Source organism: Ixodes scapularis, unplaced genomic scaffold (assembly GCF_016920785.2).
Source record: "Ixodes scapularis isolate PalLabHiFi unplaced genomic scaffold, ASM1692078v2 PGA_scaffold1__304_contigs__length_218370807, whole genome shotgun sequence".
NCBI classification, from domain to species: domain Eukaryota; kingdom Metazoa; phylum Arthropoda; class Arachnida; order Ixodida; family Ixodidae; genus Ixodes; species Ixodes scapularis.
In genome coordinates, this window is record NW_024609846.1 from 117,472,714 (window position 1) to 117,490,619 (window position 17,906).

At 43.1% G+C, this 17,906-nt stretch overlaps 1 protein-coding gene across 1 annotated transcript in view; it reads left to right on the forward strand.

The window, feature by feature from the left end:
• Positions 1–17,906, forward strand: part of LOC8050627 (sodium-dependent dopamine transporter) — a 71,506-nt gene that overhangs the window by 33,222 nt on the left and 20,378 nt on the right. Inside the window, exons 5-6 of the mRNA XM_040206621.3 lie at positions 3,213–3,316; positions 7,485–7,609. Coding sequence (XP_040062555.2) covers positions 3,213–3,316; positions 7,485–7,609 — 229 coding nt within the window. The remainder of the gene's footprint in view (positions 1–3,212; positions 3,317–7,484; positions 7,610–17,906) is intronic.

The window sequence follows — 17,906 nt, forward strand, 5'->3', positions numbered from 1 at the left end:
TTTGTTTTGCCACAGCTATATATATATATCTATATCAGTGTTATGTTTTTCAAATAAAAGTCAGTGGCCAATGCGCCCCTGTTTTCTACTTCGTTGTCCTTGTGTTTTTTGCTGCTTACCTACTTGCTTCAAGTCGTCCTAAAATGTACCGATTTAAAGCTTTCCATATGCGCATAGCAAGTTTATAAATAAAAACACATGTTTATTTTCATCACTAAAAAGTTAAGGAGCAAGTGTTAGGTAACTTTTCAAGTTTATTTAGTACATTTTTGCAATCTCTGACGTCCGGCGTAGCTGGCAATTTGTTTCCAAAAAGAGTTTTTTTTTTTTTTTTTGCTTTGGACAGTTTTATGGCCAGCTTTCTGAGACACGCTGTTTTAGTTCCCGATTCTCACGACATGTGGCGTATCAACCTTGAGCAAGATAAAGGAGCAAGATAGAGTGCCTTCATACACACGCGCGCTTTTGCTTGAGTGTGACATCTCAGCCATTTTCCCGCCCAATCGTTTTTTATGCATTTTGAAGCGTGCGCAATCTGGTGTCACTCAGCTCGAGCGCGTAGCTGCGTAGACACCATTTTAACGCCCAAGTCACGCACCGAGTGCGCGAGAGCGTCACGCGCTGGCCCATTCAGGGCAACAATGAACGTCTTCACCCTCAGACATACAGACATGTAGGCAACCTAGAGCAAGATAAACGGAAAATTCGAAATGCGCGACTGCTATCTGAACCTCCTCTCCTGTGCATCTCTCCGGCCTCCCACCCTTTTCACCGCTTGCGTCTGGCCGAATACTTTACTATACTCCGTTTCACCTTATGTTGTACCGCAGTGAAGGCTAGAAGCGCGAGCTCATAGCATTGGCAGCTGCCCTTGGTGCACGAGAGCTTGTGCCACCGAGGTGGGCCATAGAGCAAGAAGCTCGCGCTTGTAGCCTTTCCTGCGGTACAACAGAAGGTGAAACAGAATATAGGGGGAATACATTCCACTCCGCTCATTTGCATTAGACAGAACGCCTAAAGCGTTGAATCCATCCCTGACGGAGGGAAGGTCCGCGCCGAGTCTTCTTTTTTTTTTTTTTAGGGGGGGGGGGGGGGGGAGGGGCAAATAAGCTATGATCATTATCAGTCGCACACATTTCACGACTACGCGCTATGCTACGCCGGCGGTCGATGCGCCAGTGCAAGCCAGCGTCTCAAGGTGTGAAACAATGTCAAATGTTTTGCGTGGTGTTTTCGTTTGCTACTTTTTTTCGAAACGATGCACACTATATACCCCGAGTTTCAGCAAGCACTAGTTTAGTTTATATTTATGAATTTGGCTTTTAGAAACAAAAAAATCTCCCCAATTATCTGTATTTTGTCGTTTTGCGTTCAAAATACAATCTGTTATTTTCTGTATTGCGTATGTTATTTCAGTGATGTGTGCCACTAGTATGGTGTAGTTTTGGAATTTGTATCCTCTAAACGAGGAAAAACTATTGTTCTTTCTTTTCAGGCGCTACCGGCTGTTCGTCAGCAAAGCATTTTGTCTTTAATCCTTAGTTTTTAGTCTTTATTTATTTGGCTCTGAAGAGCCGCGGCACCGTGGAAAGGCAGCAGCCCGTGCCATGGAGGCCCGCGGTGCCGCGTCTAGTGAACATGATAATGTCATGAGTATATACATGCATGATGACGACGACATAGATTGTTGGTATTAGGGAGGATGGCAATCCGATTCGCAGAAGTCCAGATTTCGTGGAGGTGGGTTCGGCGGGTCAGCAGCGAGCCATGGGGATCTGGCACGCCGTTCGATCGGTGCATGAAGGAGCAGCAGGAACATGATGGCGTTGTTGCTCACTGGGGTCCACTGCGGTCGAAGCATCAGGTTCCAAGCAGGGGCGGATCCAGAACTCCGTCTTTTTTTTGTTTGTTTTTGTTTTGGGGGGGGGGGGGGGCGAAAAAATTTTAAGGATACTATTCTCCCATTCTTTCTTGTGCAAGGGGGGTCCACCCATGTCAAATTGCCCTCCGAGAAGGGGGGAGGGAGGGGGTCGACTCTGTTTGGGGGGGGGGGGGGGGGAAGACGCGGCCGCCTTCGTCGCCCGCCCCCCCCCCCCCCCCCCCGTTCTTGGATCCACCACTGGCTCCAAGGTGGTAGCCCAATCAAAGTAGAAGCTGCCGCTTCCGAGGAGCCAGGCCTCAGATTGAGGCACCGCCGTCGCCCGGTGTGTCATCCTCTCAACGTAGTCGTCGTTGTGTTCTTTGTTTATACGCGTTTATATGTATAAATAAAATAAGATAGATAAAAAGACGCACAATCGAACAACTAGCGGCGCGCCGTTCTAGTTATACTTCTAGTTATTTCTAGTTATACACGCCTGAAAGAATTAGTTCAGTTTGTGTCTGTAACCGAGCTAAAACTTTACGTACACAGGCAAGTTCAAAGCAAAAAATATGCAATGCAAGTGTTTGTGACCCTACATCACAATTACTTATATTTGAAATCCAAGGCACAAATTTTGATCGTAAACATCTAATTATTATATAGTCATATTATAACCACCACATTCTTAGTCAATATGCTGTCATAAACGCATCGTACAAATCTTTTTTTCGATAAGCCTATGTAAAGGTAGCTTGGCCGCAAGCTTCTTGGTGCACGGCGGAGCGTTAACTTTACAGGGGCAAAAAGCGGGCCGAATTTGAAAGTTTCGAGAAATAAAAAAGTATTATCTAAAATACAGAAATTTTACTGCCGTGTGTGCTATGAGTCGGCAGCTGTTATATTCGGCGGGAACTTTACAATTCTTCATTTCAGTGAGAAGAAATTTAAAATTTTGTCAAAGTGGCCACTAGGACCCAATGCAACAATATTATATCGGGCCCAGGAAAAAACGTATACAATCCTGAGGTTCAAGTAGGTATTAAATACGAATGTATTAGTGTCCTCTATAGATATCCCGGGGAACTTGAGCATTTCTGCAGTAGTTTGGGTGAAATTATCATTTTACTGCGTTTTGCTGAGAATAGTCAAGAGAGGGCGCAAGAAGACCGTGTCCAGCAGGCTCTGGTGTCCAGCTGGTGTTCAGGAAACTGAATGCTGGGGAGGAGTTTTAAGAATATTTCAAAGTCTTTGCATAAATACCTGGTATAAACGTTTGGCGTTTGTTCAGTGTCAGATATGCTCGATATCTTCTTAATCTAAAATGCGCGTTTGTTGTTTTTTTTCGCAGGTGTGGGTGGACGCAGCGACGCAGGTCTTTTTCTCCCTCGGTCCCGGTTTCGGGGTCTTGCTCGCGTTCTCTAGCTACAACGAATTTCACAACAACGTCTACAGGTGATTCCCCATCGCGGGCACTCACATGTCCCCCCCCCCCCCTTTTTTTTTTCATCTTCACGGTGTTTCAGCCTCCTCAAAAGCGTTTTTGTTTTTTCTTTGCAGGCCGAAAAACATGTTTTTTTGTTGTCTCAGTCCCCCGGTACATTCCACTGTCCTGACATAAAGTACGAGAAAACCAACTAATGGTTGCTTCACACACTTGCGACTGATTACGCCGGAGTGCGTTAAAACCTCTTGTGATCTCTTACGACTAAAGAAAACACTGGCATCATCTATCGGGGCCGTGGAACATTTGCGATATCCTGATCTATTTCAATTTTGATCGCGTATAACTTTTTTTATCGAAAATCTTTTGAAAATGTTGCGCGCAATCATTTTTATAGATAATATGTGCATTTGAACCCCGCAAATACTGGGAAACCATCGCTCTTGTGAAATGCTGTTCCAGGGCGACATCATAGACGGCGCCAGCGTGCCAGTGTGTTCTCCAATCTAGGATCTCTATAGGGTCATTCAATGCCAAAGGAGATGCGGCAACTTTTATATCGGGTATATGTTCAAAAAATATTATATGGATAAAAAACCTCCGAACTCCAAAATAAGTATATTTTGTAAAAAAAAAAAAAAATTATATTATGTTTTAAATGTCTGGAATTTGCATGAAACCCACACAATTAAAAAAAAAAAAAAACATTGCAAAAAAAGAAAAAAAAAACAATCGCGTATCACACAAATGTAGGTGGGCGACTAATTGCTTGATAATATGCCCTATCTTACATTAGAATATTAGAATACCAATATTAAAAGACGCCACTTTAAATCCAAATAGGAGCTCCAAAACGCAAATACTTTATGCGATTTTTTTGTTTGTTTATTTAGTCAACTTGGAGTTGGGTGTTAGCTGCAATACTTTTTTTTTTCAATTTCTTTTTACATAGAACCAATTTTTGAATTGCATAAGTGAAACTTTCAAAGCCTCATTTTGTTGCGTTTTAAATAAATTACAAACTTTCCAGTTTATGCAGAATCGATCATATTGAGATCCAGAAAAAGCAATGAGGGCAGCGGTGCCTGAAACTTTCGAAATAGCCAAAAGTTCAATCCACTTCGTCTCTTTAGAATATATTTTTTTTTAAAAAGAAGTAAGTAATTTTTTTGCTTAAAATTTATTTTTTAAAGATGAGCGCCTCCGATTATGCCTCCAGGAACCAGCCTCGTAGCCGACGCACGCCGGCGTTCGCCCACGAGGCGTCAACGGTATGAGACGCCGCCTCAAGGTCGCTGCAAGGTCTTCAGTGCTCTCCTAAAAAACACTTTTTATTCAGTTAAAGTTGACGTTATTCTGACTCCCATGCATCCGTATCCTCTTTACGTTACGCAATGACACAGCCGTCGTAATTTTTACGCGTGTTTCAAATAGCGACCAGCCTCTTTAAATTGACCGCAAAATTCGGTTTCTCAACCTATCGCGATAGCGCATTTTGTGCACCGTTGCACACTGATGGTGAATTGTTTTCTACAAAGTTTGCAAAGAGCGAACTTGACCGATGAAAAAGTAAAAAAAAAAAAAAGGAAGAAGTCTTAACTCCCTTAAAAACGCGGCGAAGCCACCGGTCTTCAAACAATAGGATTCCCTATTGTTTGAAGACCGGTGGCTTCGCCGCGTTACAATAAGAGCTAAACCTTTTTCTTTTTTTTTACGTTTTCCTCAGTTAAGTTTGCTCTTAACAAACTTTACAGAAAACATGAACCATTTATGGGTAATGCTGCACAAAATTGTAGCGCGATAGGTTAAGAAACCGAAATTTGCGGTCGATTTAAAGAGCCTGGCCGCTATTTGAAACGCTTTCTATTTCAGCTTCTCGAGTTTCGAAATGCATACGGCGCTTCGGCCTCGTCTGTCGTATGTCCAGATATAAAAACAATTCAGACAGGATAGCTCTTCACTGATGCTAAATGGTAACAGTGATGTTGTGTTAGTGACTTTCTATAGAATTTAAATGTATATTGATAGAACATGTATATGCATGTAGATATGTACATGTATATATCAAGAGTAGTGTAGTGAAAGAAAAAGTATTCCACTCGTTGCGGCGGACGCCCCACACTCCTGAGGTTCCGTACATGTGCGCTATTTTTGGCCCCGGAATACACTGAAGGCAAGAAGAACATGTCTAAAATTCTAAATACGCTGTGCTCGTTTACACCTAAAAAAAAGAAGGAAATTTTGCGCATCGTGCATGCGCCGCGCAAAGTAGCTCTTAGAAGATATGGCTGTCGAAGGAAGAAACGATGTTTTTGGCGTTTGAAGCGTGTATGTCTTGATAATATAACCTATCTAATCTATTATGCACCTGCATATATCTTATTTTTTTACATAAAGGGGAATATTAGTAATGCTCCGCGAGGAGCCGGCCTTTTTTCTTTTCTGCGGCTCTTGAGGTGCAAACGGGCAGAGTGTTCTTAGAGTGTGTTTGATAAGAGGTGGGAGTTACACGGGTGCCTTCTTCGTCATCAAAGTGGGCTCAGCGGACATTAGAGGTAATAACCGTTGTGGTAAGTCGGTTCATTAAACAAGTTGTTGATTAACTTCTTAACTAATAGTTTAATGCCTCATGTTGAGATTGCAAACAAATTGTTGATTAACTTCTTAACTAATAGTTTAATGCCTCATGTTGAGATTGCAGTATTGACGCCCACTATAGTATCTGAGGCGTGACCAATTTACACAATTTGCGAAAAAGTAATGGTTTCTCAGATACTTATCGATCAGTTTTTAAGTTTTTACTCCCGATTTTAATATTGCGCTTAAAAAGATTGCCCAAGCCTTTTCCACAATGAAGCTTAGAAGGGTGGCGTAGTCGTTTCAATGACGTCGTAATTTTTTTATATGTTGAAAAGAAGAGGTGAATTCAATTACCGGCTATTTAGCAAGTTGCGGGCACCAATGCCTACAATACTTTTTCGTGCTTTCAATAAGGTCTTTTCGGCAGAAACTGGATAATTTGTCATTTAATTAAAAAGCATCAAAAGGCGGCTTTAAAAATTTAACACATGCAATTCAATTATTAGCTCTATGTGAACAAAACGCAAAAGGTATTGTAGCTAATACCCAACTCCAAGTTGACTAAAAAGAATAAAGAAATCACATAATTTATTTGCGTTTTCAAGCTCCTATTCGAACTGAAAATGGCGTCTTTCAATATTTGTATTTTAGTATAAGATAGGGCATGTTATCAAGTAATTAGTCGCCCACCTAAATTTGTGCGGTACGCGCCCGTTTTTTCACAATGTGTGTGTGTGTTTTTTTTTTCTTGCGTGGGTTTTATGCAAATTCCAGAAATTTAGAGCATGACCTTAGCAAAAACAAAATCATATTTTTTTTTCAAAATGTACTTTTCTTGGAATTCAGAGGATTTTTTATCCAAATTCACTTTTTCGTACATATCCCAGACATAAAAATATTGCCGAGACTCCTTTGGCATGGAATGACCCTATTCGGTGAGAAGGTCGTCTCTTTCCTGCGCGAGAGGTAGCGCTGACGTCAGAAGGACGCAAAGTTCTGATTGGCTTTGATTGAAAGGATAGTGGGTAGACCTCGATGCTAGATGCCTTGAGGTCTACACGCTTTATTTTTTCAATCAATCAGCCAATAAGAACTCGGCGTTCTGACATCATCGCAACCTCTGTGCAAGAAGCAGACGAACTTGTGCTCCGCATAGTGTTCTCTAGAGAACCCAGATTGTAGAGGGTCCGCTCAGGACCATGGGGGAGCGTCTGCAATTGAATGGCGGACGCCTCCTGCGGAGATCGGTCGCAAGTGCGCATGCGCTGCGTTTTCGAGTGGCGATGAGGAAAGCAGGCGGAGAGTCGAACACGTTTGCAGGCGATCGACGCTTTCGGCACCTTCTTGCAGCCTGTATTGCAAACGCGACCCTTATACCTCGTGACCTTGATCGAGCAGTTTAAACATTTTTAACAAAGAACTCTGTCGTTAGCGAGCATAAGCGTGCGAACCAGCCGTTGTGCCTGTTGTATCGCTATCCTAATTTCACCCATATACTGATACCAGCATGGCCATTCAGTTTCCTCGACAGGAATTGCGAAATTCGCTACCTTTCTTTTTAGCCCTTTTAAGAGCGATTTTCGTCCGGCGATTGCTCAGGGACGCTTTGCTGACGAGTGCGGTGAACAGCGCCACAAGTTTCCTGGCGGGCTTCGTCATCTTCAGCGTGCTGGGCTACATGGCGCACCGGGCCGACATCCCCATCGAGAAGGTGGCCACTGAGGGTATTTATTCATTCATTTATTTCACCTTAAGGGCCCGTGAACGGCATTACATGGAAGGGGAAGGGGGTAATCAGGGAGTATAGACCGTTCCATTAGGGTCATAGCAGAGAGGGAAAAAGAGAAAAAAATGCACTCCCCCTCTCACCCCGCACGTCGTCTGCTCCGCCGAGTGGTCTATAGCTAGCGTCCGGCTGGCGTGCAAACTCTGTTTAAAATCGCGTCATTTTGGAACTTTCAAGCGCAGATGCACAGATTTTGGTATGCCAGTTCTCCTGTTATATTATGCTAGATAAAAAGACTCACCGGGTCCAAGTGCGCTGTTACCTGCGTGCAAATAAAAAAAAATAGGGAAAACTGTCAGATTGGCCGGTTTCTTTGGCGAAAACTAAATCCGTTTGCTGTACCTTTTTTACTATACAAAAGTTCGCACTGGTGTAGGCCTTTAGCGACCATGAGTGGAAGTCTGAAATAATAAATGAAACGTGCTCTCCTGCCGCAATACAAGCAGTAGTTGAGGGTAGTACTGCCGGCTGACTCAACTGCTATTTAAGTAACGGAAAAAAGGTATGCTAGTTTATCATTTAGCAATATAGAACAACAGGGAGCTATAGGCTGATTCTGGAGTAGCCACAACTAATCTAAGAACGCGAACCACTTCACAACGGCAGCCACGAGCGAGAGTTCGATGTTCGGTAGAGCACGCCGATACAGCCCAAAGATGGAGAACGGCAACCTCTGTTTTGTCGTCTGCTAGCGGAGTCGGGCGCGTGCCCTCTCTCTCGTTTTACCCCGCCGAACCCACTGAACTTCCCGGATGTGTGGAGAGGGCGCTGCGGTCGAACAAAATGGTGCCGCCCAGAGAGCGCTAAATGGAATGGTCTATACAAGAGGCGTTAAATACAAACGTGATACACTCAAGGCACACTAAAAAAAATTTACAAAATTGAAATGTTGTAAAAAAATAAGAAATGACGTTAATAACAAGAAAGATGTTGCTTTATAGAAAAGAAAAAAAGAAATTAGGGGCCACGATGGTGACAATGGAGGATGGGAAACTGTTCCAGTCGCTGACGGCTTGAGGAATAAATGATCGATTAAAAGCGTTGGCAGAACTAGAAATGCGTTAAATGGTGCCGGCGGGGTTAAGGCGAGAAGATATTCGGTCGGGGGCTGATAACAAAGTGCTTTTGAGATTGGGAATGTGGTAGTAGATTTTATGAATAAGGCAGAGCTGAGAGTATCTCCTGCACACCTGCAAAGAACACACGGTTAGTTTACTTTTTAATTCTGAAACACTGAAAAAATGGTCATAAGCGGATAAGATGAAACGAGCAGCTCTGCTTTGAACTGCTTCCAGGTTATGGATGTTGTACGGTTGATGGGGGTTACACACGGTTGCAGCATGTTCTAATTTTGGTCTGCCGTACGTGTCATATGCCAGCTTGCGGACAAAAGGTGGAGCGCATCTGTGTCTGATTAATCCAAGAGTTCTAGACGAGTCGGCAATAATGGCTCCAATGTGGTTATTCCAGGAAAGGTCTGATGTTAGTATTACATCAACATATTTATACACATTAACTGTCTCAATCAAATCGGACTCCAGAATGTATTGTAAGGACAGGGTGAATTTTTTCCTGATGAAGTGGATTAGTTTGCATCTAAATTTGTTTAATGACATCGTCCATTTGCACCTTTTGTTAATTTTATCTAGGTCTTCCTGAAACTGGTCATTATTTTGCACACAGGTTCCTTTGTTATAGATGACACATTTGTAGGCGAACATTCGTATTTTAAAGTAATTCCACAGGGAAGGTCCTTTATAAATATTTGAAAAAAGTAGGGGCCCAAGGACTAACCCCTGGGGAACGCCAGATGATACATTTATTAGGGAAGATTCATAATCATTAACGGACGTCAGCTGTACGCGACAAAACGAAAAGTATCCAGTTGGCGTACCAACTTTTTTCTGAGTTGGGGGGGGGGGGGGCAAAGCAGACCCCCCCCCCCCCCTGGGCCGGGGGGGCGGTGCTTTTGGTATCCCTTGGGCGCTACCGGCCAGTGCTTGTCCTGCCAGTGGCGGCTGTTTCAGGGGGGGGGGGGGGGGGCAAAACTTGCCTTGCCACTCAGCTCCGAGAACTGGGGCGCAAACGGCCTCCTTGCCCCCCCCCCCCCCCCTCCCGGTTGGTACGCCGATGAAAGTATCTAATCTATGCAAACGTTAATTGGTCGAGACGAAGAGATGAAAGCTAAGAAAGGAGGCGTTGATGAGGGACACAGTCGAACGCTTAAAAAAATAACAAAATACTGCGTCAGTCTGGACATGACATTCAAGGTAAGTATGTAGATCGTGGATGAAATCGAAGAGTTGTGTTTCACAGGAAAGCACTCTTTGAAAACCATGGTGCTGTTTAAAGAAAAAGGAATTTTATGATAGTTTCCTAATTATATTGGAGTAGAGGATATGCCCAACTGGTTTGCATGAAATGAAAGTTAAAAAAATAGGGCGATAACTAGAAACAGAAGAGCGGCTACCCTGTTTAAAAACTGGTGTAAGCCTGCCAACTTTCCAGTCAGACGGAAGATCGCCTTCAGATAGGGTTCGGTTAAAATTAATTTCACATGCTCGCTAAAAATCACAATGGTGTTTTGTTTAAAATTTTTGAGTTTATATTGTCAGTCCCAGCGGACGAAGTAAGTTTTAGTTTATCAAGCAATGTTTTAATACCGGAGGAGTTAACGTTGATTGGAGGCATGTACTCATAAAGCGTTTCGGGAATGGAGGGGATAGAATCCAAGCACTCGTTACTGATGAAAAGTGTTAGTTAAAGACCTTAGGGCACTCGCTCTCCAGAATGTGGAGTTAGATAAATTTGAAAGAGTTGTCATTCTTTGGCGAAACCAACTTCCAAAACTTCCTATTGTTACTATGAATTATAAAAAAGGACTAATTATACAACAGCTTTTTTTTTAAACGAAGTATACTGATATATTTTTTAAGGGCGGTATTATAAGAATCCCAAGCCTGTAACCTACCGACACGTATTGCTTTTGCAAAGAGCCTTTTTCTTATTACTTAAAAAAAGCAAGGCTTTGGTAAACCATGGATCTTCTGATTCCGTGCTTATACAAACAGTGGGAAGAAAAATATTTACCAGATTATTCATTTTAGTTTAAAAAAACACCCAATTTTCTTCTGTCGATTTAAGATAAAAATTTGCATTGAAGTGGTCGAAAAAAGTTGTCAACTCGCGGTTTATTGATTTGTATTCGGCCTTGTTATAATCGTGAATGATTTTGGAAATGGGATGTTTCACGAGGACGGGGAGTGACAGTTTAATAAGTAGAAGCTTATGATCGCTGAGTCCGTAACAGTAGTGAATATATTTAATAAGGTCAGGTGGCGTTGTTTGTATCAAGTCGTGAATGTTCTCTGGACGAGTAGGTTGATCAACTAACTGCGTGAAGGTTAAAGTGAGACACATTTCCAGGAACAGATTATATGCGATACAGCTTCCTCATAAGTGTTGACCAGTCAATAAAGGAAAGTTGAAGTCGCCGAATAATAGCATATCGGCTTTTGGAAAACGATTTTTATTAAGTAGGAATGAGCACAGTTCAGTTTGAAAAGGCGAAACACAATTGGGTGGCCTATAACAAACGCCAAGTGCGACTTCGCTAAATAATGTACAAACGGATGTCTGTAACAGCTCTAAGCCGTTGATTCATTAAAAAAATATCAAGAGAATTTTTTTTTATCGCAATGAGCACACTTTTGTGCCGAGTCGGTCAAGCCGAAAAACGTTTGTTAAAATGAATCAGAAAAGTTATTTATCTTATATAGCGGGTTTTAACCACGTTTCTGTAAGAATGACTATATGTCTGATGAACTGTCCTCAAGTACGCTAAGAAGCTTGTCTCGATTTGCCGTAATACAGCGAATGTTTGTGAAAAGAACAGATAATATTTGGTTTTTATCGCGTATTGCGCATGAGGGGAGGAGGGACACGCCTTGTGTCTGTTATTCGGACACGTACTTGGTTGTAAAAGTTCAACAACAGACTGAGACTCCGGGTTAAAAAAAAAAAAAAGCGTTTGTTATTGGTACGCAATTTTTCAAAACGAACTCTGAACGGCGCGTTCAGACTTTTCTCGCACTGGAAAACGTTTCTACGCGCAAGTCGCACAAATTGGGAAAAATTCCCCGAGTACAGAAAACGGCGTATCTCTTAGCTTAAATCCGGCAGCCAAGATGTTTTCTTTGTCTTTGTATCTCTCAAACTTGATTACGATAGGCCTGTTTTTAACTGGCTGATGTATGACGAGGAGATGCGATCGTTCTAGATTTGACGGGCCTACTGAATGCCCTAAGAATTGTGTGCACAAAATACGACGACTTTAACTTCCGATTGCTCCCACGTTTCGGTTGGTTTATAAAGCAATAATTTTGTAGATTTATGTTCTGATTATAGTCTTTCGCAATTGGTAACCAAACCTATTCGAACTACCAGCTCATCAGCAAATATACTACACCTTATCCTAACAACATGCCCGAAGTTAGTCTCGTCCGTATTACATTTACCGGGTTTAAGTAAACATTGCATTTTGATATAAAAATGCCGTCGGCGGCTGTACCAAATGCCTTTAAACGTATACGAGACTACGGTAAAGCTAACTTCGAGGCAGTTAATAAGGACCTTTGCACTTTTATGGAAACGTTTTACCCTGCTTTAATGAGCGTTTTGTTAATGATAATTGGAACTTATTCAAGATGGAACTTGATCAACTTTTAAATTTTTATGTCTCTCTGAGAAAGGTGTATTCCCATTCAGACGCGCCATGGTTTAATAGAGCGCTAAATAGATTGGTAACAAGAAAGAGCGTTTAATTCGTGCTGCGAAAAAATATTTCACTAGTCGACGTTGGGTCGCTTATTACACTGCTGCTGATTCATACAAAACTGCTGTAGATCAAGCCAAAAATATATTTTTAACTGCACCTTACCGTCCATGTTAATAAATAGTCCTAAACAGTTTTCGAATGTCACGAAAGGAAGCAGCAAAACTTCAGTGTAATTGAACGCTGATGGTGGTAGTCCCATTACTAGTGTGGATTGCGCTAATATTCTCAATGATGTATTTGTAAGTTGTTTCTCCGTTCCTTCAAGCTCTCCTACTTCTGATTGCATATCACATGACTACCTGCCAATGTATCCGCTAGCGGTTGATCCTGAGGGCATTGTTAAAATGATTGATTCCCTTAAACTTTCATCATCAGCAGGAATCGACGATATTAATACAAAGTTCCTAAAAAACACGAAGATGTATACGTTAATTTTGCTCTCTGCTATATTTACTCAATCCCTACAGTTCGGTGTTTTACCTGATGATTTGAAGGTCGCCAGGATGGTTCCTGTTCACAAGGGAGGTGATAAACATAGTCCTCTAAACTTTCGCTTTATATCATCGACCAGTGTCCCATACAAGATTCTTGAACATATAATTTATTCCAATTTAGTAAATTTCTTAGAATCAAACTGCTTCTTTTGTCCATTTCAACATGGTTTTTGGAAATCATTCTCATGCGAAACGCAGCTTACATCGTTCACACATGACCTTCATTCTATACTTGACCGGAGGTCAAGTATAGATTGCATTTTATTAGATTTTTCAAAAGCTTTTGATAAAGTGTCTCACAAACTACTTCTGTTAAGACTCAATAAACTAAATATCGACCCTAAAGTTCTCTCCTGGATACATTCTTTCTTGACTAATCGCAAACAATTGGTTACCACCGATGACTCTAGTTCCACTTTAGTTTCTGTCACTTCAGGAGTACCGCAGGGTTCAGTCTTGGGACCTTCGCCATTTTTAATCTATATCAATGACTTACCATCTAATATTTCATCCAATATTTCACTATTTGCTGATGACTGCGTTCTATACAGCGAAGTGGCCAATAACCTTGAATCAAGACAGTTACAAAATGATATTAATGCAGTGTCACTTTGGTGCGAGTCATGATCAATGCAATTGAACTCAACTAAATGTAAATCTATGCGCATATCCAATTGAACTCATCTAAATGTAAATCATGCGCACATTAGTCCCTGAAGATTATAATATTAAAGGAATTCCATGACAGTCGGTCTCGGAGTATAAGTACCTTGGTGTACATATCACGTCTGATCTAACATTGAAACATCACATAGATAACGTAACTAACAATGCAAATCGCATGCTGGGATACTAGAAGAGAACCTTTGCATTGCCACCACAATCATTAAAGGTGATACTGTACAAAACACTTGTACGACCAAAGCTAGAGTATACATAATCTAATTGGGACCCTGGTCAATCTTCACTAATTGTATCACTTGAAGCCATACAAAACAGATCAGTACGTTTCATTTGCTCTATCATTGAACCGCAAGTATTTCGTTAATGAAGGCTAACCTTTCACTCCCACATCTCTCAGTACGCAGAAAAATCGCTCGGTTAAGCCTATTTCACAAAATTTATTACACTAATGTTACACTGCGAGAAAGGCTTGTTGAACTTCCTTTCTGTGTTTCATCACGAGTCGATCGTCAACATCAAGTTTGCATCCCTCATTCAGATTACAATGCTTTTTACCATTCTTTTGTACCATGCACATCCCATGAATGGAACGAACCACCTTCCGGCCCCCATTGTTTCAATGGACCTTTTCCGAGAAGCGTTCTGCGCACGCGCGAGCGCCCGATGCCAAGCGGTGGAAGTCGGCACGAAAAAATCGAGGAAATTCGGAATGAGGCTGTAAATCGACGAGTAGAACACGTAATTGCAGCATATATATAATTGTGTTACACAAAAAAAGAAAGTGGACGGAAAGAAAAACACGACGTTTGGGTGGACGCTACGGATTTCCTTCTTTAAAGTCGCGCTAGGCCTACCTCGTTGCGTTGGGCACGCGACGCTGCTCAGAGAGCGAAGCAACTGGTAACGTAGCTCCCATTATCGATGGTAGCGCAGGTAGGTCACTTCCTTGATTTTTAGTTCGTGCAGCCACCGCCTGGTGCCGTCGGTATTTGGAAAAGGTCCATTGTAGACAGTGTTCTTTTTAAAAGGCGTTGATTAGTATCTTTACTTGATTTTGTTATTCATGACTTTTATCAAATTTCCACGTGAGTCTTTTTTTTTTTTTTATTAGCGACTTAATTGTTCCACCACTCCCCCGCTGTAATGCTTTATGCCCCGAGGGTGAATAAATGAAATGAAATGAAATCTGGGCAGCCAAAGAACAACATATTTGACCTCCTCAGGATGCTTTAATTGTCTTCACACTGCTTCTGAACATTTCCTAGCTCAACAGAAATGTTTCGATCAGGTAAAGTTACAGATACAGTATATGTCGCATCTAACCTTTGCTCATAGTACTCATCCAAGGAAAAACAAAGGCTCGAGGTACACCTAAGCACTTTCGCTACCAAAGCCCCTCGATGTGTTTGTTATCAACCCGCCCTATGGATAGTGTGGCGGAACCGGCGGAACGTTGGGTGCGCATTGGCTGCGATGGAAAGTAAGTCTATTGTGGTTTTCCTGGCAAACATTCAGTTTGCGCAGAGCTTCGCGCGAAAAGGGCGTCGTTCAACAACGGTCCTTTTCCGTTGCCCGCGGTTCACGTTGTCGCTGGTAACGCTATTCGCCCAAAGCCCCTCGATGAAGGGTACCGCCAACCAGAGTGGCACGCGCAAGACACGTGCCACGAGCGGGTGCTCCGCCGTCGTTCACTTCCAAGGGCCGCTCATTTCACTGCTGCGCCACCATCTGCTTCCTGGAGCCGCTCGAGACGCGGGCCTCGTGCAGTGGCGCATTTGACGCTAATTGGGGGTTGTGTTGATATTTATACAGCGTGTAGCTGGTCAGCCACTTCAAAGTTGCGACGAGTCACTCGCTGTAGATGAGCAATTTAGCCAGTGCAGTAGAACCGCTATCCTGGGGTCTTTAACGTGCACCACGCAGTAGGGATACACGAGCGCGCTCCGGTACGATACTCATCCAGATCGGAACGGGTAGGGTTGGGGATTGAGCCCAGGATTCCTGGGTTCTGTAGCGCGAGCTTTCGCTCCACGTGCTCCGAGCTGGTGTGCGCTAGCCCACTCAGCCACCGATCCCCCTACACTACTTGCAAGACAAACGCCAACGGATCGAAGGGCTTTATATCTGCCCGCACTTGGTTGCGTCCAGGCAACATGAGAAGAATCGCTTTCGAACACCACTCTTTCGTGGAGCTGGTCAACTGATAGATCTAAGAACGTTGCCTCAGAGCCGTGTATACATATACGGCCCGTTGCCTCGGACGACACGCCGCGCAACAGCGCGTCACAACAAGTTAGGCGATCCCGATGCAACCGCCGGTATTCCGCTGAGCAAAATCTGTAAAGTTGCCAGACACGCGAACAATATACCGCTAAGTGCGAAGAGATCCCGCGCTAAGGGGGGACTGCTTGTGCAGCCAGAGCAAAAGCTCCCTGATCCTTATGGAAGATCTACGTCGGCACGGCTCCGCACAAAGGCGTGACGTTGTTACCACGTGATACGCATCCCGGGGAGCAAAGGTGTGACGTTGTTACCATGTGATCGCATCGGGCGGAGCAAAGGAAGGGATTTCTGTCCTGTGCGAATACCCCAGGCTCTATATCGCAGAAAGTATACCTTGGGAAACCACGAGCTCGCCCTTGTACCTCCCGTAACGCTGCTCTTTACCCGCTCTCACAGTGGTAAACGTATGAAGCTGTTCTTTTTTTTACAGTGTTGCCTATTTATGTACGAAGTAACTCTGTACGGCGCAAAATTACGCCGCACTGCTTTTTTGTCCAACGAATTATACGGCAACAGTTTTGACAGCTGCCCCCTTTAGGCGTTTTGTACCCATTCTAGAAACTGGCAGTCGAGCGTATAGCCGTGTGATATACAAAAATAAGCAGCTGTGACTGAATAATAATTTAAAAAAAAATTACGGCATTTGCGGGCTATGAAAAGAAAAGCTTTGCGCATTGTGGAATATGAAAGAAACGATTGTAGTGGCTCTTCAGCCGCAGTTCCACTGCCCATGCCTCGTACCAAATACACGGTGTTCAATGACAGAATCATCTACGGACAAGCCTCAAGCATATGTTTGAAGCATGTTTTGCTTCGTGTACATATCGCGACTCTGTTAGCGCGAACACAACTGTCAACATCGGCTCATTTTCGCATTTTACTTCTAATAGTATTAGCGAGCCCAACATTTTATCGCTTACATTAGATAATTAAATGAGCTCTTTCTGTAGCAATAATAACTTAGATGACATCCCTTGGTTTCAAAAAGAAAAACTGGAAAAACCGGCGATCGCTTGTTCGCTCTAACAGTGTCGCACTCTGTACCTATGTATGCTCCCAGCATGTCTGCAGGCAGTTCTTGTGTGACCAATGTCAGCCGAGGGAGACATCAGACAGTGTCTGCCGGCCGTCTTTCGTGTATGATGTATACTTAGTGGTGTAACAGCGGCTTTAAGTTTTTGGAAGTCCTGTACCTGAGCATTTTAAGTCGAAAAGAAAAAGCAAAAAAACTTACGTCCACTCCTGCAGTCTTCGTTTAATGCGCGTATTTCTGCGAGCGGAGCGTATACAGGCGGTTCCCGCATGCAGTCGAAGCGCGGACTCGAGTTCTTAATCGAGGACCGTCGGACCCTTCAGTCACACAATGGCCCTACAGCAAAAATATAGTTATTCGGCGATAAACGATCGTTAAAACGCGGTCGTCGTCAGTCGTATTGCGAGAGAAGCAATCTGGTTCATGCTTAATGATATACTATGAAGCGGTTTGACGAAACGCTTTTTTTTTTCCGGTAGGGCCACGTTCAGTCATGTTGATGAAGAGCGTACACCCCTTTCGCCGTTTGTTCGCGTGCTCACAATTAGTTATGGCGCCGGTTTCTTTTTTTTTTTTTTGTGTTTTTTTTTTTTGTTGTTTTTGTTTTTTTAAACGCCGAGGCATTTGACGACAGAACTCAGTTGTAGCACGGTCGAGGACGGGCCGCATAAACCCAAACATGATCTGATTTGTTTCCTTTTGAAGTCGTCCCGGTGGCATATATATATATGGAGGACATTTTGGCCACCAACGGGCCTACTTCACGAACGCCGGCTCGTATTAAAAGTCCAGATAAAGGCTGAACCGCATGTGAGCGATTTAGCGATTGACGAGACGAGCGACGGCGACAGCGACGAGAGTCAGCGACGTCCGACGAAGATTTCTCACTATCGCTCGTCGGTCA